We start from the raw sequence: 27121 nt of genomic DNA on the forward strand, positions 1-27121 counted from the left end.
ACTCTGGTACGTTGGCCCCCCCCCCCCTGGCTCCAGGCCCTCCAGAGGATATCTGCCAAAGTGGTGTGAAAAGCAGCAGGCTGGCTCCACCTCTGAGATGGATCCTGAGGACTCGCCTACACAGTGCAGAAGGAGGCCGTTCAGCCCATCGAGTCTGCACCGACCCACTTAAGCCCTCACTTCCACCCTATCCCCGTAACCCAATAACCCCTTCTAACCTTTTTGGACACGAAGGGCAATTTATCATGGCCAATCCACCTAACAGCACGTCTTTGGACTGTGGGAGGAAACCGGAGCACCCGGAGGAAGCCCACGCAGACACGGGGAGAACATGCAGACTCCGCACTGACAGTGATTCAGCGGGGAATCGAACCTGGGACCCTGGTGCTGTGAAGCCACAGTGCTATCCACTTGTGCTACCGTGCTGCCCTAAGACGTAGCCCTAGACCACAAAAGATCAAGAAGAGAGAGGGTTACTGATTGGGCATGGAGGGTGGGTGGGTTGGGGTATCTGTAGCTAGGAGGAACACAATGATAATGCAAAGCCTCTGTCACGTTAACCTTCAGCGACCTGAACCCCCACCACCCCTCCATCCCTCCGCTCCCCGGCCCCTGGGTACAGTCTCCAAGATCAAACGCCCCCGATGCAGATCCCATATAGAGGATGGGTGGGAGCCGCTGTCAGCAGGGAGACAGGAGCCAGACTTTGGCTCACAGCGAGAGATCATCACTCTCCTGTCGTGTATACTTACCCACTGACCGTACCCGCACAGGCCCATCACCCTGGGGTGATGTTACACAGAGTGTGGGAGGGTGGATCGGGCAGGGGGGAGATTGGGGAATGGGCAGGGGGAGATGTCAGCGGGACGGGGGGAGGAAGGTGGGGAATCGGGGGGTGGGTTAACTGACGGACAAAGCCTCATCCTATGAGACTCAGGTGAGGATGAGAGCCTCCCTGATGCTCTGGGCATGCTGGACTCTCGCCACCGCTTGTTCTCCTTCCTCCAGCTCCTCCTGCGGGTCCTCCCCGGGCCTGCCCTCCATCCCCTCCTGGTCCACCGCCTCGGACAAGGCCGCATGTCCCACCTCCTCCAGCATGCCACCCCGCTGCCGTGTCAGGTTGTGGAGGACACAGCAGATCACCACAAAGCGGGAGACACTCTGGGGGATGTACTGTAGAGCACCACCAAAGCGGTCCAGGCATCGGAACCACATTTTGAACAGTTCTTTGCACCTCTCAATGACAGCACGGGTGGAAACTTGGGCCTCGTTATAGCACTTGGGGAGAATGGGATCAAAGGCTATGGGGAGAAAGCAGGATTAGGCTATTGAGTTGGATGATCAGCCATGATGGTGATGAATGGCGGAGGTGGCTCGAAGGGCCAAAAGGCCTCCTCCGGCTCCTATCTTCTATGTATCTATGTACCTATGTATGAATGCGATCAATTACCCCCTGGACCTGGGGCATCCCAGCGACGGCGGAGAATCCTGCAACTCGGGAATCTTGGTGAGCCTGGTCCAGCTCAAAGCCGATCAAGTCCGATGCCCGGTCATACAGGGCATCCGTGACACCACGGATGCCCTTGTGGGGAGTAGCTGGTGAAATGGCGCACAAGTCCCCACTCGAGCCCTGGAATGAACTGGTGGCATCGAGGTGCAGAGCTGCGATGACCTTCACGGCCACCGGGAGCGGCTGTCCTCCTCCACGGGGTGACAAGTTCACGAGGATGCAGCACAGGTGCCGCACTGTCTCTTTGTTGAGTCGGAGCCTCCTGCAGCACACGCTGTCCTTCATCTCCTCGAAAGGCCAACGGCGCCTGTACACCTCGGGCCGTCCCCTCGAGGTTCCTCTTCGGCCTGAAGGGCGGCCGTAACTTCAGAGTGAGCGACGGCCACTTGCACGTGGGGTGCAGCCTCCAGCCTGCGACAACATTGCTGCCGTCTCTGGCGTCTGGCCACCTGCGATGCCCCTATCTATTTTGGTATCTGAAAGGAATTGGCTGCTGCCTCAATGGTGCTGACGCCTCTCAAGGTCAGGCAAACTGGCTTCAAGGTTTGATCGAAATGCGATGCAATAATCATTGTCTGAGACACGGCACGCATATCCACGAGAAATCATTTGAGATTCGATTGTCAGAAGAGTGCACAGTTTTACTTGGTCACCGCCTTTGTCCCCTCCGACACGGCGTGTTGCCAGTTCCCCGGGCAGCAGCAGGCGCCCCGTGGTCTGGATCTCCCGGGAGCTGATGGCGTGCTTCATGTTGGAATGGGTCAGGTGGGAAACCTCACCCGTGATGCGCTCGAAGATGCATTCATTTTTTAATATAAATTTAGAGTACCCAAATTCCTTTTTTTTTCCAATTAAGGGGCAATTTAGTGTGACCAATCCACCTATCCTGCACATCCTTTTGCCTTATGGAGGTGAGACCCAGGCAGACGCGGGGACAATGTGCAAACACAGACGGAAGTTGACCCGGGGCTGGGATTGAACCAGGGTCCTTGGCACCGTGAGGCAGCAAACTGCACCGCCGTGCTGCCCCAGAAGACGGGGAACAAAGAAATGGCTGAGGAAGTAAATTAGTACTTTGTTTCCGTCTTCACAAAGGAAGACATGAATAATGCACCAGAAGTTCTGAGAAGCACAAGTTTCAGTGAGGAGCTGAAGGAAATTAGTATCAGTAAAGAAATGGTTTGGGGGAAATTAATGGGATTGCAGGCGGATAAATCTTCAGGGTTTGATAATCTTCATTCCAAAGTACTTGAGGAAGTGGCCCTAGAAGTAGCAGATCTATTTAGCGGTCAATTTTCAAAATTCTTTGGAATCTGGAATGTTTCCTACAGATTCAAGGGGAGCAGCTGTAACCCCACTATTCAAAAAGGGAGGTAGAGAGAAAACAGGGGACTATAGACCAGTGAGCCTAACGTCGGCAGTAGGGAAGTTGCTGGAGTCCATTATCAAGGGTTTCGTAGCACAGCATTTGGAAAGCAGTGGGGTAATCAGACAAAATCAGCATGGGTTTATGAAGGAAAATCATGCTGGGTAAATCTGCTAGAATTCTTTGAAGATGTAACTAGTAGAGTTGACCAGGGAGACCTAGTGGATGTAGCTTATTTAGACTTTTCAGAAGGCTTTCAACAAGGTCTTGCATAGCAGATTACTTTGTAAAGTTAAAGCGCACGGGATTACAGCCAGTGTCTTGAGATGGATAGACAGCTGGTTAGCAGACGGGAAGCAAAAATTGCAATAAATGGATCTTTTTCTAATTGGCAGGCAGTGACTAGTGGGGTACCGCAGGGTCCTGTGCTAGGACCCCAGCTGTACACATTATATATTAACGATTTGGAGAAGGGAACTAAATGTGGTATTTCCAAATTTGCAGATGATACAAAGTTGGGTGGGAGGGTGAGCTGTGAGCAGGATACAGAGATGCTTCAGCGGGATTTGGACAGGCTGACTGAGTGGGCACATGCAAGGCTGATGCAGTATAATGTGGATAAATGTGAGGTTATCCACTTCGGTAGCAAAAATAGGAAGGCAGATTATTATTGAATGGGTGTAAATTGAGAGAGGCAGATACTCAGCGAGACCTTGGTGTCCTCGTCCATCAGTCGCTGAAAGTAAGTGGCAGGTACAGCAGGCAGTAAATAAGGCAAATGGAATGTTGGCCTTCATAGCGAGAGGATTTGAGTATAGGAATAGAGATGATTTATTGCAATTGTATCGGGCATTGGTGAGGCCACACCTGGAGTATTGTGGGCAGTTTTGGTCTCCTTATCTGAGGAAGGATGTTGTTGCTGTGGAGGGGGAGCAGCGAAGGTTTACCAGGCTGATTCCTGGGATGGCGGGACTGTCACATGAGGAGACACAAGTCGGTTAGGATTATATTGATTGGAGTTTTGAAGAGTGAGAGAGGATCTCATAGAAACTTACAAAATTCTAACAGGATTAGACAGGGTAGATTCAGAAAGAATGTTCCCGATGGTGGGGGAGTCCAGAACTAGGAGTCATAGTTTGAGGATAAGGGGTAAACCTTTTAGGACTGAGGTGAGGAGAAATTTCTTCACCCAGAGAACGGTGAATCTGTGGAGTTCACTCCCACAGAAAGTAGTTGAGGCGATAACGTTGTGTAATTTCACACAGGAAATAGATATAGCTCTTGGAGCTAACGGGATCGAGGGATATGGGGAGAAGGCGAGTGTAGGGTCTTGAATTTGATGATCAGCCACGATCATAATGAAAGGTGGAGCATGCTCGAAGGGCCGAATGGCCTCCTCCTGCATCTGTTTTCTCTACGTTTCTATGTATGTTGTTGACGAACGAGTTCATGATGCTCATGGCCTTGGAGGAGATACCGGTGTTGAGGGGAACCTGCTTCATCACGTTGTCGATGGAGGTGAAGTGCTCTCACAACTAACCAGGCCAATTCCTCATTACCCAAAAGCCTTCAGCTGTGAAGCTAGAGGCTGCTCACTGTCAACGGGAGTTAAAGTGACCGTCAGCATAGAACCAAGAGCAGAGCTTGTCCTGAAAGTGTTTGGTCGGACAGACAGACAGACAGCAGCTGTAGTTGCTCCTGTTATGGGTATTCACAATATTTAAAGATGCCTTGAAGTCCTCGAATGAAAAGGGGCGACTTCGACCTGGAACGCTTCAGCACCCCCAAACAAGCCCGACCCCCATGAGGGGTCCTCCTCCCGAGCGCTGGGGCAGCAGCTCCGGTGCCGGGAAATGGCTACTCCCCTCCTCAGGTCCCTGCAACAGCCGTTGTGCCAGCTTCATGTTTTTAAAAGGGTGTACTAAACAACACCCGCGTGATTTCTCGATGGGGCGGCAGTTAATTCCCAGGGAACCGTTGCCATTAACTTCAATCTCTTTGTTGTGTGAATATATCAATGCCTCAATAAAATATTTAAAAAACAAAAAATGTCAATATCGCTAATGAGATGGAAATTAATGCAAATTGGGGTTAATGATCAGCTCGCCACCTTTGGGCTCGAGCCAGACCTTCCCATCGGGAGTGGGCCGGTTTGATGGTAAACTGATTTGCGCCCGGCGCAAATCTGGATTTTGGCCTTTCCCGCTATTTAACCGGCGCGCCCAAATCCATGCCAGGTGCCACGCAGTGGTTAAGTCGTGCCCAGAATAGTGGAGCTGGTTGGAGCAGGCGGATGAAGCGGGAGATCACAAAGCACCGACAGCACTACCCCTGACTGGAGAATGATATTAATGTGTCAAGTATCCTATATTCCCTCAAGCATGCTGTTTCCATGGGATAGGATATTATAATGGAAAACATTGGAATGGAAGTGAGACAAGAAGTAGTGATGGACTTTGTTTCTCCTCGATCTGAATTTACAGGTTATGCTGTCCCAAAGACATTCACTGAATTTGCGTGAACAGGAAAAAGGTTAAAAAGGGACGTCTTCAGATAACGTCTACATCGCTACGTCAAATCAGCACGATGGACTCGCCGGTTTCACCAGAGATTCACATCGTTGTTCAGTGTGTAAGTATCCAGAACCCTTTTTCCAATGAACAACTGGTGTACTTTGTCCTTGGGATTGATAATTTGGGGAGAAGGTTTGAGGGAGAGGGGATGGTGAGGGAGTTGTATTAACTCCAATGGATTATGATGAGGTATATTTGAAATGGCAGAGGTGAGAAAAGTGGGTTAGCTGCCCCACTCAGCATTATTAATTAATAAAATAACCAGCAGCGAGCAGGAGGTAAGTCACAAGTTCTGCTGCTCCACAAATTGTTGGGCAATTTTCACCGGGAGCGTCCCTGTTGAAATTCATTGTATTGCGTGCCATGTAATTGCTGCCTTTATGCTGTTAACACGAATAAATCTTGCTGCAGCCTTTTAATGCTGGTAATTCATGTGGTAAGCAACCTGTTCATGATGTACATTATGGTCCTGACATGAGATTTAATCTGGGAGGTCCACACAGGAAAGGGCTGAAGCTACAAAATCTCCAGAAGGTCTAGAGTTTACAGCGCAGTCAGACATTCGACCCAACTGGTCCAGGCTGATGTTTAAGGTCTACCTGGGCCTCCTCCCACACCTCTCATCATAGCCTCTCATTCCTTTCTCTCTTGTGTGTATCCAACGTTTTAAACGCATCTATGCTTTCTGCCTGAACCTCTCCATGTGGGGACGTGTTCCAGATTCTTCCCACTCTTTGGGTAAAGAAGTTTCTCCTTAATTCCCTATTGGATTTATTGGTGACAAACTTATATTGATGGTCTCCAGTTTTAGGCTTCCCACAAGTGGAGATATCTTTTCTACAATTATTCAATTTTGAAACCCTTCATAGATTTAAAGACCTCTATGAAGTCACCCCCTCAGTCTAATTAGATTCACATAACCAATGACAAACACTCCCAGGAGTTTGAGAGGAAATGAGCTTTTGGATTGGATTGGATTTGTTTATTGTCACGTGTACCGAGGTACAGTGAAAAGTATTTTTCTGCGAGCAGCTCAACAGATCATTAAGTACATGGGAAGAAAAGGGAATAAAAAAAAATACATAATAGGGCAACACAACATATACATAAGCACCGGCATCGGGTGAAGCATACAGGGGTGTAGTGTTAATGAAATCAGTCCATAAGAGGGTCATTTAGGAGTCTGGTGACAGTGGGGAAGAAGCTGTTTTTGAGTCTGTTCGTGCGTGTTCTCAGACTTCTGTATCTCCTGCCCGATGGAAGAAGTTGGAAGAGTGAGTAAGCCGGGTGGGAGGGATCTTTGATTAAGCTGCCCGCTTTCCTCAGGCAGCGGGAGGTGTAGATGGAGTCAATGGATGGGAGGCGGGTTCGTGTGATGGACTGGGCGGTGTTCACGACTCTCTGAAGTTTCTTGCGGTCCTGGGCCGAGCAGTTGCCATACCAGGCTGTGATGCAGCCCGATAGGATGCTTTCTATGGTGCATCTGTAAAAGTTGGTAAGGGTTAATGCCGAATTTCCTTAGTTTCCTGAGGAAGTATAGGCGCTGTTGTGCTTTCTTGGTGGTAGCGTTGACGTGGGTGGACCAGGACAGATTTTTGGAGATGTGCACCCCTAGGAATTTGAAACTGCTAACCATCTCCACCTCGGCCCCGTTGATGCTGACAGGGGTGTGTACAGTACTTTGCTTCCTGAAGTCAATGACCAGCTCTTTAGTTTTGCAGGCACTGAGGGAGAGATTGATGTCGCTACACCACTCCACTAGGTTCTCTATCTCCCGCCTGTATTCTGACTCGTCATTATTCGAGATCCGGCCCACTATGGTCGTATCGTCAGCAAACTTGTAAATGGAGTTGGAACCAAGTTTTGCCACGCAGTCGTGTGTGTACAGGGAGTAGAGTAGGGGGCTAAGTACGCAGCCTGCGTGGCCCCGGTATTGAGGACTATTGTGGAGGAGGTGTTGTTGTTCATTCTTACTGATTTGGACTGTTGGTCAGAAAATCGAGGATCCAGTTGCAGAGTGGGGAGCCAAGTCCTTTTTGTTTAGTCTTTCCTGATGCTTGGAATTTCTAAGTTTTGCATCCTCCTAAATGTTGTCGGACTTGCTGTCTTTCAGTTGAGGATGTTAAACTGATCCCACAGTCCAATCTCATACAGAAGCAACAGAGTTAGAAACACTGCAGCTGAAGGAGGTCCCTCAAGCATGCCGTGAAGGTGTGAGACTGACAAACAGCGGTGTTTCCCACCCCAGGACCCTCTAGTCCCCCCCATTGCCCCCTCCCCAATCCAGCATGCCCTGCCAGTGAGCAGGGGCCCCTGCTCACTGGACTCGAGACCCTGCACCCCAGACACCTGCACGTAACGTTACCTGGACTGGACGCTGGTTCCCTCCCCGGTGCACACCCCCACCCTCTGGTTGTAGAAATGTCCATAGTGCTGGGGCCCTGCACCTGGGTGTTTGGATGTTGACCGCTGCTTCCTAGGTGTTGCTTCTTGCAGTGTTTAGGCCTCACGGTCTGATAGGGGTGCTGGGCAATAACTCCCACATGCTACATGGCCCGCCCACCCACAGGAATACAATTGGATGTGTGAAGTGCTCACTTAACAAGGATTCCCAATTCCCAAAAGCCTTCAGCTGCGCAGCAAAGGCCTCCGCGCGCGGTCAGTAGGAGATATGGGTGATCAATAGGGCAGGGGCTGGGATTGCCCCCAGAACGGGTGCACACGATCCAGGGGTTGGTATAGATACATAGAAGATAGGAGCAGGAGGAGGCCTTTTGGCCCTTCGAGCCTGCTCCGCCATTCATCACCATCATGGCTGATCATCCAACTCAATAGCCTAATCCTGCTTTCTCCCCATAGCCTTTGATCCCATTCTCCCCAAGTGCGATATCCAGCCGCCTCCTGAATATATTCACAGTTTCAGCATCAACTACTTCCTGTGGGAATGAATTCCACAGGCTCACCACTCTTTGTGTGAAGAAATGTCTCCTTATCTCTGTCCGAATGGTTTACCCTGAATCCTCAGATTGTGACCCCTGGTTCTGGACACACCCACCATCGGGAACATCTTCCCTGCATCTACCCTGTCTAGTCCTGTTAGAATTTTATAAGTCTCTGTGAGATCCCCCCTCATTCTTCTGAACTCCAGCGAGAACAATCCCAACCTAGTCAATCTCTCCTCATACGACAGTCCCGCCATCCCTGGAATCAGTCTGGTAAACCTTCGCTGCTCTCCCTCGAGAGCAAGAACATCCTTCCTCAGAGAAGGAGACCAAAACTGCCCACAATACTCCAAGTGTGGCCTCACCAAGGCCCTGTACAATTGCAGCAACACATCCCTGCTTCTATATTCTAAACCTCTCGCAATGAAGGCCAACATACCATTAGCCTTCTTTACCGCCTGCTGCACCTGCATGTTTACCTTCAGCGACTGGTGCACAAGGACACCCAGGTCCCGCTGCACACTCCCCTCTCCCAATTTACAACCATTCAGGTAGTAATCTGCCTCCCTGTTTTTGCTTCCAAAGTGAATAACCTCACACTTATCCAAATTATACTGCATCTGCCATTGGTTTGCCCACTCGCCCAACCTGTCCAGATCTTGAAATGAAATGAAAATCGCTTATTGTCACGAGTAGGCTTCAATGAAGTTACTGTGAAAAGCCCCTAGTCGCCACATTCTGGCGCCTGTTCGGGGAGGCTGGTACAGGAATTGAACCCGTGCTGCTGGCCTGCCTGGGTCTGCTTTCAAAGCCAGCGATTTAGCCCACAACCCAAAGATGTGCAAGGTAGGTGGATTGAACAAGCTAAATTGCCCCTTAATTTGAAAAAAAAAAGAATTGGGTACACTAAATTTATTTAAAAAAAGAAAACCATCCCGTATACACTCCAGGAATTCCTCCTCTACGGACTTGGGGCTAATTTGATTTGCCCAATCTATGTGAAGATTAAAATCACCCATGATCACCGATATTCCCTTTTTACATGCATCACTAATTTCTTGGTTAATGCCATTTCCAACCTCACCAGTGCAGTTTGGGGGTCTATATGACGCCCACTAATGTTTATTGCCCCTTGGTATTTCTCAACTCTACCCATACAGACCCCACATTGTCAGAGCTAATCTCCTTTCTCACTATTGTGTTAATTTCCTCTTTAACCAGCAGGGCCACACCACCACCTTTTCCTTTCTGCCTGTCCTTCCTAAATACTGAGAACCCTGGGACATTCCCATCCCTGGTCACCCTGCAGCCGTGTCTCCGTAATCCCAATTATATCAGACCCATTTCTATCTATCTGCGCGATTAGTTCACCCACTTTATTGCCAATGCTCCGTGCATTAAGGCACAGAGCCTTTCAGTTTGTCTTTTTCACAATGCTTGTCTTGCTCCCAATATTTTTCTCTCCGGCCCTGTTTGAATTTTGTCCTTGGATTCTCCACCTATCACTTTTCTTATTCACTTTTCTACCTTTTGCTTTTGTCCTTGCTCCCTCTTTCTCTGACTCCTTGCGTAGGTTTCTGCTGGTGCTGAGACACCCCCCACCCCCCCCAATGCATAGCCCAGGTCATGGACGGCCACTCCCCTGCTCCACAACCCCCCTCCCCCCGATATTAGCCCACCCTGACCGAGGCTACCCCCTCCCCCGGTGGCTCCCCCAGCCCCTTCAAACACAGGGCAGCAACCCCAATGCCAGTGAAGATGGCTACCCACCTCCTCGGATCCTTGCAGTAGCCTTTTTGCAGCTTCATGTTTTTAAAGAGGATACTAATCGGCACCCATGGGACCACTTGTCGGGGAGACAGTTGGATAGCGGGGGCCGTTCGATAGGGGGTTGCTCCCCTTAATTGTATGGAGATTGGGCTTAAGTGGTAATTATTAGTTTCTCGCCTCACTATGGCGGGATCCTGATTTCACCAACGGGAGCGGGCTGGTTAAATAGCAACCAGATTGGCGCTCGGCGGGGTTCTCGATTGTGGCCTCTCCCTCAATTTAACGGCCTCGTCGCACTCTCGCTTAAGCACATGCCTGGTCGCTGCCCATCCCCGATTTACATCATCCACCACTGGCAAACGTGTCTTCAGGTACGTGTGCCCTCCCTAAATCTCTGTGGCTCTCTATCTATCCTCCTTCAGAAACTCCTTAACATCTATCTGTGACCAAGCTCTTAGCCATCTGCCCTTACATCTCCTTATGTGACTCAGTGTTGTTTCTAGCTTGGGACCTTTTATTATGGTAAGGGCGTGTATCAGTGCAAGTTGTGTATGTAAGTGGGGTGTTGCAAACTAATTTGAAGAAGTTGTGAATATGTGATAGAAATGCTGGGAGCATGTTGAGACAGAATGAGGTTGCGTTTTATGGGCAGGACATGTTGATGCAATGGATTTAAGCAGCACCTGCAATATCAAATCATCATCTCTGTCTTACATTAACTCTGTAAACAGAAAACACCTCTGCTGAAAACTGTTTGACTTTTGTTGAGCAAGGCTGCAAAACCACAGATCAACCATGATCTAATATTGAATGATGCAATGCACTCCAGTGATTGAATGCTCTCCTCCTGTCCCTACATTCCTCAATGTTTCACAGCTGCCGACATCAAGAGGGGAAACTTCTTGTTAAGATAAGAGGACGGGTGGCCTTGAATTTACAATGTCTCCTTGACTGACTGATAACAATGGCCTGTGGACGGCAGATTCTTTGTGAAGCAGTTTCTTTCAGCATTCTACCCGTTGATACATTTGTAAAGCTTCAGCTCTATGGATTTCCCGTTAAAGTTTCACATCATTGAGAGGTTGAGTGGGCAACCCATGCCTTTCAGAAGATTTTCAGTATCTTTTCTCAATGACATCTGTGACTTAGTCAGTAGCCGTCTCGTGTCTGAGTCAGAATGTTGTGGATTCGGACCCACTCCAGACTGACACTCCTGGTGCAGTGTTGAGGGAGTGCCACACTGTCAGAGGGTCAGTACTGAGGGAGTGCCACACTGTCAGAGGATCAGTATTGAGGGAGTGCCGCACTGTCAGAGCGTCAGTATTGAGGGAGTGCCACACTGTCAGAGGGTCAGTACTGAGGGAGTGCCGCACTGTCAGAGGGTCAGTACTGAGGGAGTGCCGCACTGTCAGAGGGTCAGTACTGAGGGAGTGCTGTACTGTCAGAGGGTCAGTACTGAGGGAGTGCCGCACTGTCAGAGGGTCAGTACTGAGGGAGTGCCACACTGTCAGAGGGTCAGTACTGAGGGAGTGCCGCACTGTCAGAGGGTCAGTACTGAGGGAGTGCCGCACTGTCAGAGGGTCAGTGCTGAGGGAGTGCTGCACTGTCAGAGGGTCAGTGCTGAGGGAGTGCTGCACTGTCAGAGGGTCAGTGCTGAGGGAGTGCTGCACTGTCAGAGGGTCAGTACTGAGGGAGCGCCGCACTGTCAGAGGGTCAGTACTGAGGGAGTGCCGCACTGTCAGAGGGTCAGTACTGAGGGAGCGCCGCACTGTCAGAGGGTCAGTACTGAGGGAGTGCCGCACTGTCAGAGGGTCAGTACTGAGGGAGTGCCGCACTGTCAGAGGGTCAGTACTGAGGGAGTGCCGCACTGTCAGAGGGTCAGTACTGAGGGAGTGCCGCACTGTCAGAGGGTCAGTACTGAGGGAGTGCCGCACTGTCAGAGGGCCAGTACTGAGGGAGTGCGGCACTGTCAGAGGGTCAGTACTGAGGGAGAGCTGCACTATCAGAGGGTCAGTACTGAGGGAGTGCCGCACTGTCAGAGGATCAGTACTGAGGGAGTGCTGCACTGTCGGAGGGTCAGTACTGAGGGAGTGCTGCACTGTCAGAGGGTGAGTGCTGAGAGAGTGCTGCACTGTCAGAGGGTCAGTACTGAGGGAGTGCTGCACTGTCAGAGGGTCAGTACTGAGGGAGTGCCGCACTGTCAGAGGGTCAGTACTGAGGGAGTGCCGCACTGTCAGAGAGTCAGTACTGAGTGAGTGCTGCACTGTCAGAGGGTCAGTACTGAGGGAGTGCCGCACTGTCAGAGGTGCCATCTTCCTGATGAGAGGTGAAACCGAGGCTTCCTTTCCTCCCTCATTTGGACAGAAGGTTCAATGATGTTTTGAAGAACTGAGGAATTCTCCCTGGTGCCCTGATCAATACTTCTACCTCAGCCAAAGTCACTAAAACACGAGTATCTGGTCATTATCACTTTGCTTTTTGTGGGATTTTGCTGTGCACAGATTATGGGGTTGATAGCATGGTGCTAATGTTACTGGACGAATAATGCAGAGACATGGACTGATTCTCTAGCGATACGAGTTCACATTCCACCATGGCAACTGGGGAAATTTAAATTCAATTAATTAACTCTGGAATTAAAAGCTAGTGATGGTGATCATGAAACTGCCGTATTGTTGTAAAAACCTACAGAATGACAGAATTGTTGCAGCGCAGAAGGAGACCATCCAGCAGTTCACCCAGTGTCATTGCCCTGCCTTCTCTCTGTAACCCTTTTCAGATAGCTGTCTCATTCATCTTGAACGCGGTAAGAAGTCTGACAACATCAGGTTAAAGTCCAACAGGTTTGTTTTGAATCACCAGCTTTCGGAGCGCTGCTCCTTCCTCAGTTGAATTAGGGGGCAGCACGGTAGCATGGTGGTTAGCACAATTGCTTCACAGCCCCAGGGTCCCAGGTTCGATTCCCGGCTTGGGTCACTGTCTGTGCGGAGTCTGCACGTTCTCCCCGTGTGTGCGTGGGTTTCCTCCGGGTGCTCCGGTTTCCTCCCACAGTCCAAAGATGTGCAGGTGAGGTGGATTGGCCATGCTAAATTGCCCTTAGTGACCAAAATTGCCCTTAGTGTTGGGTGGGGTTACTGGGTTATGGGGATAGGGTGGAGGTGTGGGCTTGGGTCGGGTGCTCTTTCCAAGTGCCGGTGCAGACTCGATGGGCCGAATGGCCTCCTTCTGCACTGTAAATTCTATGAAATCTATGAATGAAGAGGTGGGTTCCAGAAATATATATATAGACAAAGTCAAAGATCAATACGATACTTTGAATGCAAGTCTTTGCAGGTAATTAGGTCTTTACAGGTTCAGATGGAGAGTGATAATCACAGGTTAAAGAGATGTAAATTGTCTCAAACCAGGTCAGTTAGTAGGATTTTGCAAGCCCAGGTCAGTTGGTGGGGGTTGAATCCAAGGTCCCGGTTGAGGCTGTACTCATGTGTGTGGAACTTGGTTATAAGTTTCTGCTCGGCGATTCTGCGTTAAGGCGCGTCCTGAAGGTCGTCTTGGAGAACGTTTACCCGAAGGTCAGAGGCTGAATGCCCTTGATTGCTAAAGTGTTCCCCGACTGGAAGGGAAAATTCCAAAATGCTTGGGGGCGAGTGTGTATTGGATTTTAGAATTTTTAGAATTTCGGAATATAATATGCATCTGCGGTCTGTTGGGACCTGCGCATGTGTGTCGTGTTGGGGCCTGCACACGTGCGTCGTGTTGAGGTCTACGCATGCGCGCCGTGTTGGGGCCTGCACACGTGTGGCATGTTGGGGCTTGCACACATGTGTCGTGTTGGGACCTGCACGTGTGCGGCGTGTTGGGACCTGCACGTGTGCGGCGTGTTGGGACCTGCGCGTTTGCAGTGTGATGGGACCTGCGCGTTTGCAGCGTGTTGGGACCTGCACGTGTGCGGCGTGATGGGACCTGCACGTTTGCGGCGTGATGGGACCTGCACGTTTGCGGCGTGATGGGACCTGCACGTTTGCGGCGTGTTGGGACCTGCACGTTTGCGGCGTGATGGGACCTGCACGTTTGCGGCGTGTTGGGACCTGCGCGTTTGCAGCGTGTTGGGACCTGCACGTTTGCGGCATGATGGGACCTGCACGTTTGCGGCGTGATGGGACCTGCACGTTTGCGGCGTGTTGGGACCTGCACGTTTGCGGCCTGTTGGGACCTGCACGTTTGCGGCGTGATGGGACCTGCGCGTTTGCAGCGTGTTGGGACCTGCACGTTTGCGGCGTGATGGGGTCTGCGCGTTTGCAGCGTGTTGGGACCTGCGCGTGTGCGGCGTGATGGGGTCTGCGCGTTTGCGGCGTGTTGGGGTCTGCGCGTTTGCAGCGTGATGGGACCTGCGCGTTTGCGGCGTGTTGGGACCTGCGCGTTTGCAGCTTGATGGGACCTGCACGTTTGCGGCGTGATGGGACCTGCGCGTTTGCGGCGTGATGGGACCTGCGCGTTTGCGGCGTGATGGGACCTGCGCGTTTGCGGCGTGTTGGGACCTGCGCGTTTGCGGCGTGATGGGACCTGCGCGTTTGCGGCGTGATGGGACCTGCGCGTTTGCGGCGTGATGGGACCTGCGCGTTTGCGGCGTGATGGGACCTGCGCGTTTGCGGCGTGATGGGACCTGCGCGTTTGCGGCGTGTTGGGACCTGCGCGTTTGCAGCTTGATGGGACCTGCGCGTGTGCGGCGTGATGGGGTCTGCGCGTTTGCAGCGTGATGGGACCTGCACGTTTGCGGCGTGATGGGACCTGCACGTTTGCAGCGTGTTGGGACCTGCGTGTGTGCGGCGTGATGGGACCTGCACGTTTGCGGCGTGATGGGACCTGCACGTTTGCGGCGTGATGGGTCCTGCACGTTTGCAGCGTGTTGGGACCTGCGTGTTGGGACCTGCACGTTTGCGGCGTGATGGGACCTGCACGTGTGCGGCGTGTTGGGACCTGCGCGTTTGCAGCGTGTTGGGACCTGCGCGTGTGCGGCGTGTTGGGACCTGCGCGAGTGCGGCGTGATGGGACCTGCGCGTTTGCGGCGTGTTGGGACCTGCGCGTTTGCGGCGTGTTGGTACCTGCGCGTTTGCAGCGTGTTGGGACCTGCGCGTTTGCAGCGTGATGGGACCTGCGCGTTTGCAGCGTGATGGGACCTGCGCGTTTGCGGCGTGTTGGGACCTGCGCGTGTGCGGCGTGTTGGGACCTGCGCGTTTGCAGCGTGATGGGACCTGCGCGTGTGCGGCGTGTTGGGACCTGCGCGTTTGCGGCGTGTTGGGACCTGCGCGTTTGCGGCGTGTTGGGACCTGCGCGTTTGCGGCGTGATGGGACCTGCACGTGTGCGGCGTGTTGGGACCTGCGCGTTTGCGGCGTGTTGGGACCTGCGCGTGTGCGCCGTGTTGGGACCTGCGCGAGTGCGGCGTGTTGGGACCTGCGCGTGTGCGGCGTGTTGGGACCTGCGCGAGTGCGGCGTGATGGGACCTGCGCGAGTGCGGCGTGATGGGACCTGCACGTGTGCGGCGTGTTGGGACGTGCGGCGTGTTGGGACCTGCGCGTTTGCGGTCTGATGGACCTGCGCGTTTGCGGCGTGATGGGACCTGCGCGTGTGCGGCGTGTTGGGACCTGCGCGTGTGCGGCGTGTTGGGACCTGCGCGTTTGCGGCGTGATGGGACCTGCACGTGTGCGGCGTGTTGGGACCTGCACGTGTGCGGCGTGTTGGGACCTGCGCGTTTGCAGTGTGATGGGACCTGCGCGTGTGCGGCGTGATGGGGTCTGCGTGTTTGCGGCGTGTTGGGGTCTGCGCGTTTGCAGCGTGATGGGACCTGCACGTTTGCGGCGTGATGGGACCTGCACGTTTGCAGCGTGTTGGGACCTGCGTGTGTGCGGCGTGATGGGACCTGCACGTTTGCGGCGTGATGGGACCTGCACGTTTGCGGCGTGATGGGTCCTGCACGTTTGCAGCGTGTTGGGACCTGCGTGTTGGGACCTGCACGTTTGCGGCGTGATGGGACCTGCACGTGTGCGGCGTGTTGGGACCTGCGCGTTTGCAGCGTGTTGGGACCTGCGCGTGTGCGGCGTGTTGGGACCTGCGCGAGTGCGGCGTGATGGGACCTGCGCGTTTGCGGCGTGTTGGGACCTGCGCGTTTGCGGCGTGTTGGTACCTGCGCGTTTGCAGCGTGTTGGGACCTGCGCGTTTGCAGCGTGATGGGACCTGCGCGTTTGCAGCGTGATGGGACCTGCGCGTTTGCGGCGTGTTGGGACCTGCGCGTGTGCGGCGTGTTGGGACCTGCGCGTTTGCAGCGTGATGGGACCTGCCCGTGTGCGGCGTGTTGGGACCTGCGCGTTTGCGGCGTGTTGGGACCTGCGCGTTTGCGGCGTGATGGGACCTGCACGTGTGCGGCGTGTTGGGACCTGCGCGTTTGCGGCGTGTTGGGACCTGCGCGTGTGCGGCGTGTTGGGACCTGCGCGAGTGCGGCGTGTTGGGACCTGCGCGTGTGCGGCGTGTTGGGACCTGCGCGAGTGCGGCGTGATGGGACCTGCGCGAGTGCGGCGTGATGGGACCTGCACGTGTGCGGCGTGTTGGGACGTGCGGCGTGTTGGGACCTGCGCGTTTGCGGCCTGATGGACCTGCGCGTTTGCGGCGTGATGGGACCTGCACGTTTGCGGCGTGTTGGGACCTGCGCGTGTGCGGCGTGTTGGGACCTGCGCGTGTGCGGCGTGTTGGGACCTGCGCGTTTGCGGCGTGTTGGGACCTGCACGTTTGCGGCGTGTTGGGACCTGCGCGTGTGCGGCGTGTTGGGACCTGCGCGTTTGCGGCGTGTTGGGACCTGCGCGTTTGCGGCGTGTTGGGACCTGCGCGTGTGCGGCGTGTTGGGACCTGCGCGTTTGCGGCGTGTTGGGACCTGCGCGAGTGCGGCGTGTTGGGACCTGCGCGTTTGCGGCGTGTTGGGACCTGCGCGTGTGCGGCGTGTTGGGACCTGCGCGTGTGCGGCGTGTTGGGACCTGCGCGTGTGCGGCGTGTTGGGGTCTGCGCACATGTGTCGTGTTGGGACCTGCGCATGTGCGGCGTGTTGGGGTCTGCGCACGTGTGTCGTGTTGGGACCTGCGCGTGTGCGGCGTGTTGGGGTCTGCGCACGTGTGTCGTGTTGGGACCTGCGCGTGTGCGGCGTGTTGGGGTCTGCGCACGTGTGTCGTGTTGGGACCTGCACGTGTGCGGCGTGTTGGGGTCTGCGCACGTGTGTCGTGTTGGGACCTGCGCGTGTGCGGCGTGTTGGGACCTGCGCGTGTGCGGCGTGTTGGGGTCTGTGCACGTGTGTCGTGTTGGGACCTGCGCGTGTGCGGCGTGTTGGGACCTGCGCGTGTGCGGCGTGTTGGGGTCTGCGCACGTGTGTCTTGTTGGGACCTGCGCGTTTGCGGCGTGTTGGGATCTGCGCGTGTGAAGTATGTTGGGACCTGCGCGTGTGCGGCGTGTTGGGACCTGCGCGTGTGCGGCGTGTTGGGGTCTGCGCACGTGTGTCGTGTTGGGACCTGCGCGTGTGCGGCGTGTTGGGGTCTGCGCACGTGTGTCGTGTTGGGACCTGCGCGTGTGCGGCGTGTTGGGACCTGCGCGTGTGCGGCGTGTTGGGGTCTGTGCACGTGTGTCGTGTTGGGACCTGCGCGTGTGCGGCGTGTTGGGACCTGCGCGTGTGCGGCGTGTTGGGGTCTGCGCACGTGTGTCTTGTTGGGACCTGCGCGTTTGCGGCGTGTTGGGATCTGCGCGTGTGAAGTATGTTGGGACCTGCGCGTGTGCGGCGTGTTGGGACCTGCGCGTGTGCGGCGTGTTGGGGTCTGCGCACGTGTGTCGTGTTGGGACCTGCGCGTGTGCGGCGTGTTGGGACCTGCGCGTGTGCGGCGTGTTGGGACCTGCGCGTTTGCGGCGTGTTGGGACCTGCACGTTTGCGGCGTGTTGGGACCTGCGCGTGTGCGGCGTGTTGGGACCTGCGCGTTTGCGGCGTGTTGGGACCTGCGCGTTTGCGGCGTGTTGGGACCTGCGCGTGTGCGGCGTGTTGGGACCTGCGCGTTTGCGGCGTGTTGGGACCTGCGCGAGTGCGGCGTGTTGGGACCTGCGCGTTTGCGGCGTGTTGGGACCTGCGCGTGTGCGGCGTGTTGGGACCTGCGCGTGTGCGGCGTGTTGGGACCTGCGCGTGTGCGGCGTGTTGGGACCTGCGCGTGTGCGGCGTGTTGGGGTCTGCGCACATGTGTCGTGTTGGGACCTGCGCATGTGCGGCGTGTTGGGGTCTGCGCACGTGTGTCGTGTTGGGACCTGCGCGTGTGCGGCGTGTTGGGGTCTGCGCACGTGTGTCGTGTTGGGACCTGCGCGTGTGCGGCGTGTTGGGGTCTGCGCACGTGTGTCGTGTTGGGACCTGCGCGTGTGCGGCGTGTTGGGACCTGCGCGTGTGCGGCGTGTTGGGGTCTGTGCACGTGTGTCGTGTTGGGACCTGCGCGTGTGCGGCGTGTTGGGACCTGCGCGTGTGCGGCGTGTTGGGGTCTGCGCACGTGTGTCGTGTTGGGACCTGCGCGTTTGCGGCGTGTTGGGATCTGCGCGTGTGAAGTATGTTGGGACCTGCGCGTGTGCGGCGTGTTGGGACCTGCGCGTGTGCGGCGTGTTGGGGTCTGCGCACGTGTGTCGTGTTGGGACCTGCGCGTGTGCGGCGTGTTGGGGTCTGCGCACGTGTGTCGTGTTGGGACCTGCGCGTGTGCGGCGTGTTGGGACCTGCGCGTGTGCGGCGTGTTGGGGTCTGCGCACGTGTGTCATGTTGGGACCTGCGCGTGTGCGGCGTGTTGGGGTCTGCGCACGTGTGTCGTGTTGGGACCTGCGCGTGTGCGGCGTGTTGGGGTCTGCGCACGTGTGTCGTGTTGGGACCTGCGCGTGTGCGGCGTGTTGGGGTCTGCGCACGTGTGTCGTGTTGGGACCTGCGCGTGTGTGGCGTGTTGGGGTCTGCGCACGTGTGTCGTGTTGGGACCTGCGTGTGTGCGGCGTGTTGGGGTCTGCGCATGTGTGTCGTGTTGGGACCTGCGTGTGTGCGGCGTGTTGGGACCTGCGCGTGTGCGGCGTGTTGGGGTCTGCGCACGTGTGTCGTGTTGGGACCTGCGCGTGTGCGGCGTGTTGGGGTCTGCGCACGTGTGCGGCGTGTTGGGACCTGCGCGTGTGCGGCGTGTTGGGGTCTGCGCACGTGTGCGGCGTGTTGGGACCTGCGCGTGTGCGGCGTGTTGGGGTCTGCGCACGTGTGCGGCGTGTTGGGACTTGCGCGTGTGCGGCGTGTTGGGGTCTGCGCACGTGTGTCGTGTTGGGACCTGCGCGTGTGCGGCGTGTTGGGGTCTGCGCACCGCCCAGGAACCTTCCCAGAGCCTTGTTGGATTTCCCACTTATGGCGTCACATGGGCGCGTGGTTTGCGGAATTGCGGATAAGTGATGCTCAGCCTGTACCAGCAGGCGCCGTGTTCCACAATAACAATCCGATGGACGGTGTACCTTGAGGCTCTGTTGTCCTTCAGAGCTGAGACCTTCCTGCTTTGTAGGTGACTGTCAGGCATTGAACCTTCAGATGAATGACAAGGTGGCTGCTCCACTCCCCCTGCCTCGAACACTCTTATTGGCTCAGGACCAGCTGATTCAGGGCGCCTTCTCCAAATATTTGCAGTGTGGTACAGGTGTGGGTTTTGCTGGAGCTGTTTCTTGTTAATGAGTACCGCGTGGTGTGGGGAGCAGCACCGTTTCCTTCTATAAATGGAGACGTTATCAGTGATTAGTAACAAAGCAGTCCGTCTCGGGGACGAGAGTGCTGGTCAGGTTAAATCACAGGTGATCAAAGTGGTTATCGCAAAAGGCTATTATTGGATCTTTTGAGAGAAATTAGCAGCGATGTTCTGACTGCCTTCAGCTCAGAGAGCTCAGGCACGAGGTCCCAACGGATATTTCAGAGGCAGCTACTGACAGCGGACATCTTTCAACATGAGCGAGGTAAAGGGCATTTGCATCTTCATTCAGATGTGAGAAGAGAACAAATAGCTAAAGATAAATTCTGCATATTTAGATGTATTACCGGGTCATGGGTTGTATTTAGTGAAAAGGTGAAATGTAACTGTGATGTGAACAATCTCGGGGCACTGTTCAATGACGGAATTCTGGCCAATAGCTATCACCAATAGACAATTTGGTAATTATCTCTTTGCTGCAAGTGGAGTCTATCTGTGTGCAAACTGGCTGCTGCATTTCTTACATGAGTACAGTGACTACAATACACAAGTGCATTATTAGGTCTGAAGCACTTTGGGATGCTCGTGAGTTTGTGAAAGGTGCTATATAAATGCAGGTCTCTTTTTAGGGGGTTTTGTTCTGCATGTTGTTGACTGAGAGTGTGATTCTGAGGGGGGGAATATTGAGGCATGCGGAGTGCAGGCAAGTGAGTGACAACAAAGGAAAGGGTCAGTGTGAGGGTCAGTGTGAGGGTCAGTGCACTCTGTGAGGGTCAGTGTGCGCTGAGGGTCAGTGTGAGGGTCAGTGTGCGCTGTGAGGGTCAGTGAGCTCTGTGAGGGTCAGTGTGAGGGTCAGTGTGCTGTGTGAGGGTCAGTGTGCTGTGTGAGGGTCAGTGTGCTGTGAGAGGGTCAGTGTGCGCTGTGAGGGTCAGTGTGCTCTGTGAGGGTCAGTGTGAGGGTCAGTGCGCTCTGTGAGGGTCAGTGTGAGGGTCAGTGTGCGCTGTGAGGGTCAGTGTGAGGGTCAGTGTGCTGTGTGAGGGTCAGTGTGCTGTGTGAGGGTCAGTGTGCTCTGTGAGGGTCAGTGTGCGCTGTGAGGGTCAGTGTGCTCTGAGGGTCAGTGTGAGGGTCAGTGCGCTCTGTGAGGGTCAGTGTGAGGGTCAGTGTGCGCTGTGAGGGTCAGTGTGAGGGTCAGTGTGCTCTGTGAGGGTCAGTGTGCTCTGTGAGGGTCAGTGTGCTCTGTGAGGGTCAGTGTGCGCTGTGAGGGTCAGTGAGCTCTGTGAGGGTCAGTGTGCTCTGTGAGGGTCAGTGTGAGTGTCAGTGTGCTCTGTGAGGGTCAGTGTGCTCTGTGAGGGTCAGTGTGAGTGCCAGTGTGCGCTGTGAGGGTCAGTGTGCTCTGTGAGGGTCAGTGTGCTCTGTGAGGGTCAGTGTGCGCTGTGAGGGTCAGTGTGAGGGTCAGTGTGCTCTGTGAGGGTCAGTGTGCGCTGTAAGGGTCAGTGTGAGGGTCAGTGTGAGGGTCAGTGTGCGCTGTGAGGGTAAGTGTGAGGGTAAGTGTGAGGGTCAGTGTGAGGGTCAGTGTGCTCTGTGAGGGTCAGTGTGCGCTGTGAGGGTCAGTGTGCGCTGTGAGGGTCAGTGTGCGCTGTGAGGGTCAGTGAGCTCTGAGGGTCAGTGTGAGGGTCAGTGTGCGCTGTGAGGGTCAGTGTGCTCTGTGAGGGTCAGTGTGAGGGTCAGTGTGCGCTGTGAGGGTCAGTGTGCTCTGTGAGGGTCAGTGTGAGGGTCAGTGTGCTCTGTGAGGGTCAGTATGCTCTGAGGGTCAGTGTGCTCTGTGAGGGTTAGTGTGAGGGTCAGTGTGCTCTGTGAGGGTCAGTGCGCTCTGTGAGGGTCAGTGCGCTCTGTGAGGTTCAGTGCGCTCTGTGAGGGTCAGTGTGAGGGTCAGTGCGCTCTGTGAGGGTCAGTGTGAGCTGTGAGGGTCAGTGTGAGGGTCAGTGTGCTCTGTGAGGGTCAGTGTGCTCTGTGAGGGTCAGTGCGCTCTGTGAGGTTCAGTGCGCGCTGTGAGGGTCAGTGTGAGGGTCAGTGTGAGGGTCAGTGTGAGGGTCAGTGTGCTCTGTGAGGGTCAGTGAGCTCTGTGAGGGTCAGTGAGCTCTGTGAGGGTCAGTGCGCTGTGAGGGTCAGTGTGAGTGTCAGTGTGCTCTGTGAGGGTCAGTGTGCGCTGTGAGGGTCAGTGTGCTCTGTGAGGGTCAGTGTGCTCTGTGAGGGTCAGTGAGCTCTGTGAGGGTCAGTGTGCTCTGTGAGGGTCAGTGCGCTGTGAGGGTCAGTGTGAGTGTCAGTGTGCTCTGTGAGGGTCAGTTTGCTCTGTGAGGGTCAGTGTGCTCTGTGAGGGTCAGTGTGCTCTGTGAGGGTCAGTGCGCTGTGAGGGTCAGTGTGAGGGTCAGTGAGCTCTGTGAGGGTCAGTGTGCTCTGTGAGGGTCAGTGTGCTCTGTGAGGGTCAGTGTGCGCTGTGAGGGTCAGTGTGCGCTCTGTGAGGGTCAGTGTGAGGGTCAGTGTGCACTGTGAGGGTCAGTGTGCGCTCTATGAGGGTCAGTGTGCGCTTTGAGGGTCAGTGTGAGGGTCAGTGTGCTCTGTGAGGGTCAGTGTGAGGGTCAGTGTGCTCTGTGAGGGTCAGTGTGAGGGTCAGTGTGCGCTGTGAGGGTCAGTGCGAACCTGGGACCCTGGAGCTGTGAAGCAATTGGGCTATCCACAATGCTACCGTGTCTGTCCCTGTGCGTGTCTGTGTGTGTGGGTGTGGGAGGGGGGTTGTGGGTGTGTGTGTGTGGGGGGGGTCTATGTGGGTGGGGTGAATGTCTGTGTATCTGTCTGTGTGTCTCCCTGTGTGCGTGTCTGTGTCCCCATGTGCGCGCACGTGTGTGTGTGTGTGTCTATGTGTCCCTGTGTGTCTGTCCCTGTGTGTGTGTGTGTCTGTCCCTGTGGGTTCCTGTGTGTGTGTGGGTGTCTGTCCCTGTGTGTGTGTGGGGTGGGTCTGTGTGTGTGTGTGTGTGTCTTTGTGTGTGTGTGTGTGTGTGTGTGTGTCTGTGTATGTGTCTGTCTGTGTGTGTCTGTCCCGGTGTGTGTCTGTGTGTGGGTGTGTGTCTGTATGTGTGTGTGGGTGTCTGTGGATGTGTGTGTGTGGGGGGGTTGTGGGTGTGTGTGTGGGGGGGTGTCTATGTGGGTGGGGTGTATGTCTGTGTGTCCCCCCATGTGCGTGTGTGTGTCCCCATGTGCGTGTGTGTCTGTGTCTGTATGTGTTCCTGTGTGTCTGTCCCTGTGTGTGTGTGTGTGTGTGTGTGTGTCTGTCCCTGTGTGTCTGTCCCTGTGTGTCTGTCCCTGTGTGTCTGTCCCTGTGTGTCTGTCCCTGTGTGTCTGCGTGTGTGTAGGTGTCATAGATTATCATAGAATTTACAGTGCAGAAGGAGGCCATTCGGCCCGTCGAGTCTGCACCGGCTCTTGGAAAGAGCACCCTACCCAAGGTCCACACCTCCACCCTATCCCCATAACCCAGTAACCCCACCCAACACTAAGGGCAATTTTGGACACTAAGGGCAATTTATCATGGCCAATCCACCTAACCTGCACATCTTTGGACTGTGGGAGGAAACCGGAGCACCCGGAGGAAACCCACGCAGACACGGGGAGAACGTGCAGACTCCGCACAGACAGTGACCCAAGCCGGAATCGAACCTGGGACCCTGGAGCTGTGAAGCAATTGGGCTATCCACAATGCTACCGTGTCTGTCCCTGTGTGTGTCTGTGTGTGTGGGTGTGGGAGGGGGGTTGTGGGTGTGTGTGTGTGGGGGGGGGTCTATGTGGGTGGGGTGTATGTCTGTGTATCTGTCTGTTTGTCCCTGTGTGCGTGTGTGACCCCATTTGCGAGCGTGTGTGTATCTGTTTGTGTCTGTTTGCGTCCCTGTGTGTGTGTGTGTGTGTGTCTGTCCCTGTGTGTCTGTCCCTGTGTGTGTGTGGGTGTCTGTCCCTGTGTGTGTGGGGGGGAGTTGTGTCTGTCTGGGTGGGTGTCTGTGTGTGTGTGTGTGTCTGTCTGTCTGTGTGTGTCTGTCCCTGTGTGTGTCTGTGTGTGTGTGTGGGTGTCTGTCCCTGTCTGTGTGTGGGGAGGTTGTGTCTGTGTGTGTCTGTCTGTGTGTGTCCGTGTGTGTGGCTGTGTGTGTGTGTGGGTGTCTGTGGATGTGTGTATGTGTGGGGGGGTTGTGGGTGTCTGAGGCGTGGGACATTTTATTATGTTATCAATGCTGCACAGATGTACGGTGTTGTAATCTGGGAAGGTGCTGTATGGGAAAATCCCTCTCTGTGGGTCAGGGTTAAACAAACAAGATTTCCAAACCACAAAACAGTACAGATCCTGGAAATATGAAACGAGCCGGAAGCACTTAGCCGGGCTAACTCACATCTATGGGAAGGTTAAAGGTTAATCTCTGTAATCCTTTGTTAGAATTGACATTTGTTGACTAGAATTCAGTTTTAAAAATCTGGTCTCAGTGAAAGTAATCGCAAAACTATGGGATTGTTGTACCAAACTAAAGATGGGCAGTAAATGCCAGCCTTGCCAGCAATACCCACCCACATGCCCAGAATGAAGAAGAAAAAGAGCAATCCAGCAAGTTCGCCAAAGTAAGCAATGGCTAAACGACACAGTCGTAGCAGAGGGCAAAAGAGTTCAAACTCGGGGTGGCACGGTGGCGTGGGTCTCACCCCCACAACCCAAAGTTCCGCCTGGCAGGTAGATTGGCCATGCCAAATTGCCCCTCAATTGGGAAAAAAATAATTGGGTACTCTAAATTTATAAAGGAAAAAAAAAGAGTTCAAAGTCTCACATCAAGAAAGCTGCTGAATGGACTGGGCTTTCTGAGGTTTTTAAAATAAACCGGAGCACCCGGAGGAAACCCACGCAGACACGGGGAGAACGTGCAGACTCCGCACAGACAGTGACCCAAGCCGGGAATCCAACCTGTGGCACTGTGAAGCAACTGTGCTAACCACTGTGCTACTATAACAACTGGAATACCATCAAGATACGGAGCCGACTAGCGTAGTGGCCATTGATGGTTTTGACTAGAGAAAGGACACACGCTGTAGATTGCCCATATGTAGACTGGGGCAGGCTGGGACTAGAGCAGAGCTGTTCCCATGGGAATACCCATACCGCGAAGCAGCTGTTTGCCTTCGGGGGGTGGAGGAAAAGAAATGCTGTTGAGCTTTACTCTTCAAAGTGTTGAAGACTGTGGATGATGACAGGAAGCATCCAGATTCCAGAATGAGGTTTCCAAGCAGACTTGCTCAGTGCCAATCAGCTGAAAAACATTGTTTCCTTAAACTCAGTGCTGTAGGAATTCCGAAACTCAGTGCTGACATTGTTTTCCTGGGGCGGCACGGCAACACAGTGGTTAGCACTGTTTCTTCACAGCTCCAGGGTCCCAGGATCGATTCCCGGCTTGGGTCACTGTCTGTGTGGAGTCTGCACGTTCTCCCCGTGTCTGCGTGGGTTTCCTCCGGGTGCTCCGGTTTCCTCCCAGAAATCCCGAAAGACGCGCTTGTTCGGAGAATTGGACATTCTGAATTCTCCCTCTGTGTACCCGAACAGGCGCCGGAGTGTGGCGACTAGGGGCTTTTCACAGTAACTTCATTGCAGTGTTTAATGTAAGCCTACTTGTGACAATGAAGATTATTATTATTATTGTAAGCTCAGTGCTGCAAGAATTCTGAATGTTTGTGTGTTTCTTTAGAAACTACAGAGAAGTAAGTGGCTCAGAGGCTTAAGGAGGGATTAGTAAAGTTATTTTTAAATATGAGTCGCTGAAGTTACAAACAGAAAAGCACCAGAACAATGGACGACTCGAGAACACAAGCAGAATGATGTTTTTCAGCGATGTGAGGAACCCGGAGGTTGCTGGGAATCCTGCAATGAAAACAGAAAATGCTCCCAATATTCAGCAGGCCGCTCAGCTGGAGGAGAAACAAACGGGTTCACTGTTTCTCGTGGGATTCCTGGGAGAACTGGTCACCCATCTTTCAAATCCAGTCCATTATCTGTTTCTATAGAGGCGGAAAATATTACTGAGGCATTCTACAGGAGAGCAATGGTATTGGGGCTGTGAGATTTACATTAAAAATAACCCTTAAGGGCAGCACGGTGGCGCAGTGGGTTAGCCCTGTTGCCGTACAGTGCCGAGGTCCCAGGTTCGATCCCGGCAATGGGGCATTGTCCGTGTGGAGTTTGCACATTCTCCCCGTGTCTGCGTGGGTTTTGCCCCCACAACACACAGATGTGCAGGGTAGGTGGATTGGCCACGCTAAATTGCCCCTTAATTGGAAAAAATGAATTAGAAACTCTAAATTTTAAAGAAAACCTTAATTTCACTGCTGTAAATTTTGCCAAATTTGTTACCTCTGGTTACTGAGCTTCCCACCAGTAGAAACGGTCTGTCCCTGTCTATCAAAACCTTTTCAGCGAGCATCTATAATATAATAATCTTTATTGTCACATGTAGGCTTACATTAAACACTGCAGTGAAGTTACTATGAAAAGCCCCTAGTCGCCACATTCCGGCGCCTGTTCGGGTACACGGAGGGAGAATTCAGAATGTCCAATTCACCTAAAAGAAAGTCTTTCGGGACTTGTGGCAGGAAACCAGAGCACCCGGAGGAAACCCACGCAGACACGGGGAGAACGTGCAGACTCCGCACAGACAGTGACCCAGCCGGGAATCGAACCTGGGATCCTGGGGCTGTGACTAACCACTGTGCTACCGTGTGATATTTAAAGATTAGTCACATTGGTGTGGGGCTTGAGTCTGTTGTAGGTCAAGTCAGACAAGGAAACAGGTTTTCTTTCCTCAAGGATATCAATGAACCAAAGTACTGTGGATGCTGGAGATCTGAAAGAAAAACAGAGCATTCTGGAAAAGCTCAGCGGGTCTGTCTGCATCCGTGGAGAGGAAACAGGGTCATTCTTTCAAGTCTGCATCTCTTTTTTTTACGAATACCCAATTCATTTTTTCCAATTAAGGGGCAATTTAGCATGGCCAATCTACCTAACCACATCTTTGGGTTGTGGGGGCGAAACCCACGCAAACACGGGGAGGATGTGTAAAAGAGACCCAGAGCCGGGATCGAACCTGAGACCTCGGTGCATTGAGGCAGCAGTGCTAACCACTGCGCCACC

General features: G+C 54.1%; 1 protein-coding gene across 1 annotated transcript in view; it reads left to right on the top strand.

Annotated features, from left to right (window-relative positions):
- The window catches only part of LOC140385965 (anion exchange protein 2-like), a gene marked incomplete at its 3' end in the record, with an annotated part of 360889 nt that overhangs the window by 29289 nt on the left and 304479 nt on the right, over window positions 1-27121 (top strand). The window contains exon 2 of the mRNA XM_072468609.1: window positions 5360-5507. Within this exon, the coding sequence (XP_072324710.1) occupies window positions 5463-5507 (45 nt within the window). The remainder of the gene's footprint in view (window positions 1-5359; window positions 5508-27121) is intronic.

The sequence above is a fragment of the Scyliorhinus torazame genome, chromosome 11, assembly GCF_047496885.1.
Source record: "Scyliorhinus torazame isolate Kashiwa2021f chromosome 11, sScyTor2.1, whole genome shotgun sequence".
Classification (NCBI taxonomy): domain Eukaryota; kingdom Metazoa; phylum Chordata; class Chondrichthyes; order Carcharhiniformes; family Scyliorhinidae; genus Scyliorhinus; species Scyliorhinus torazame.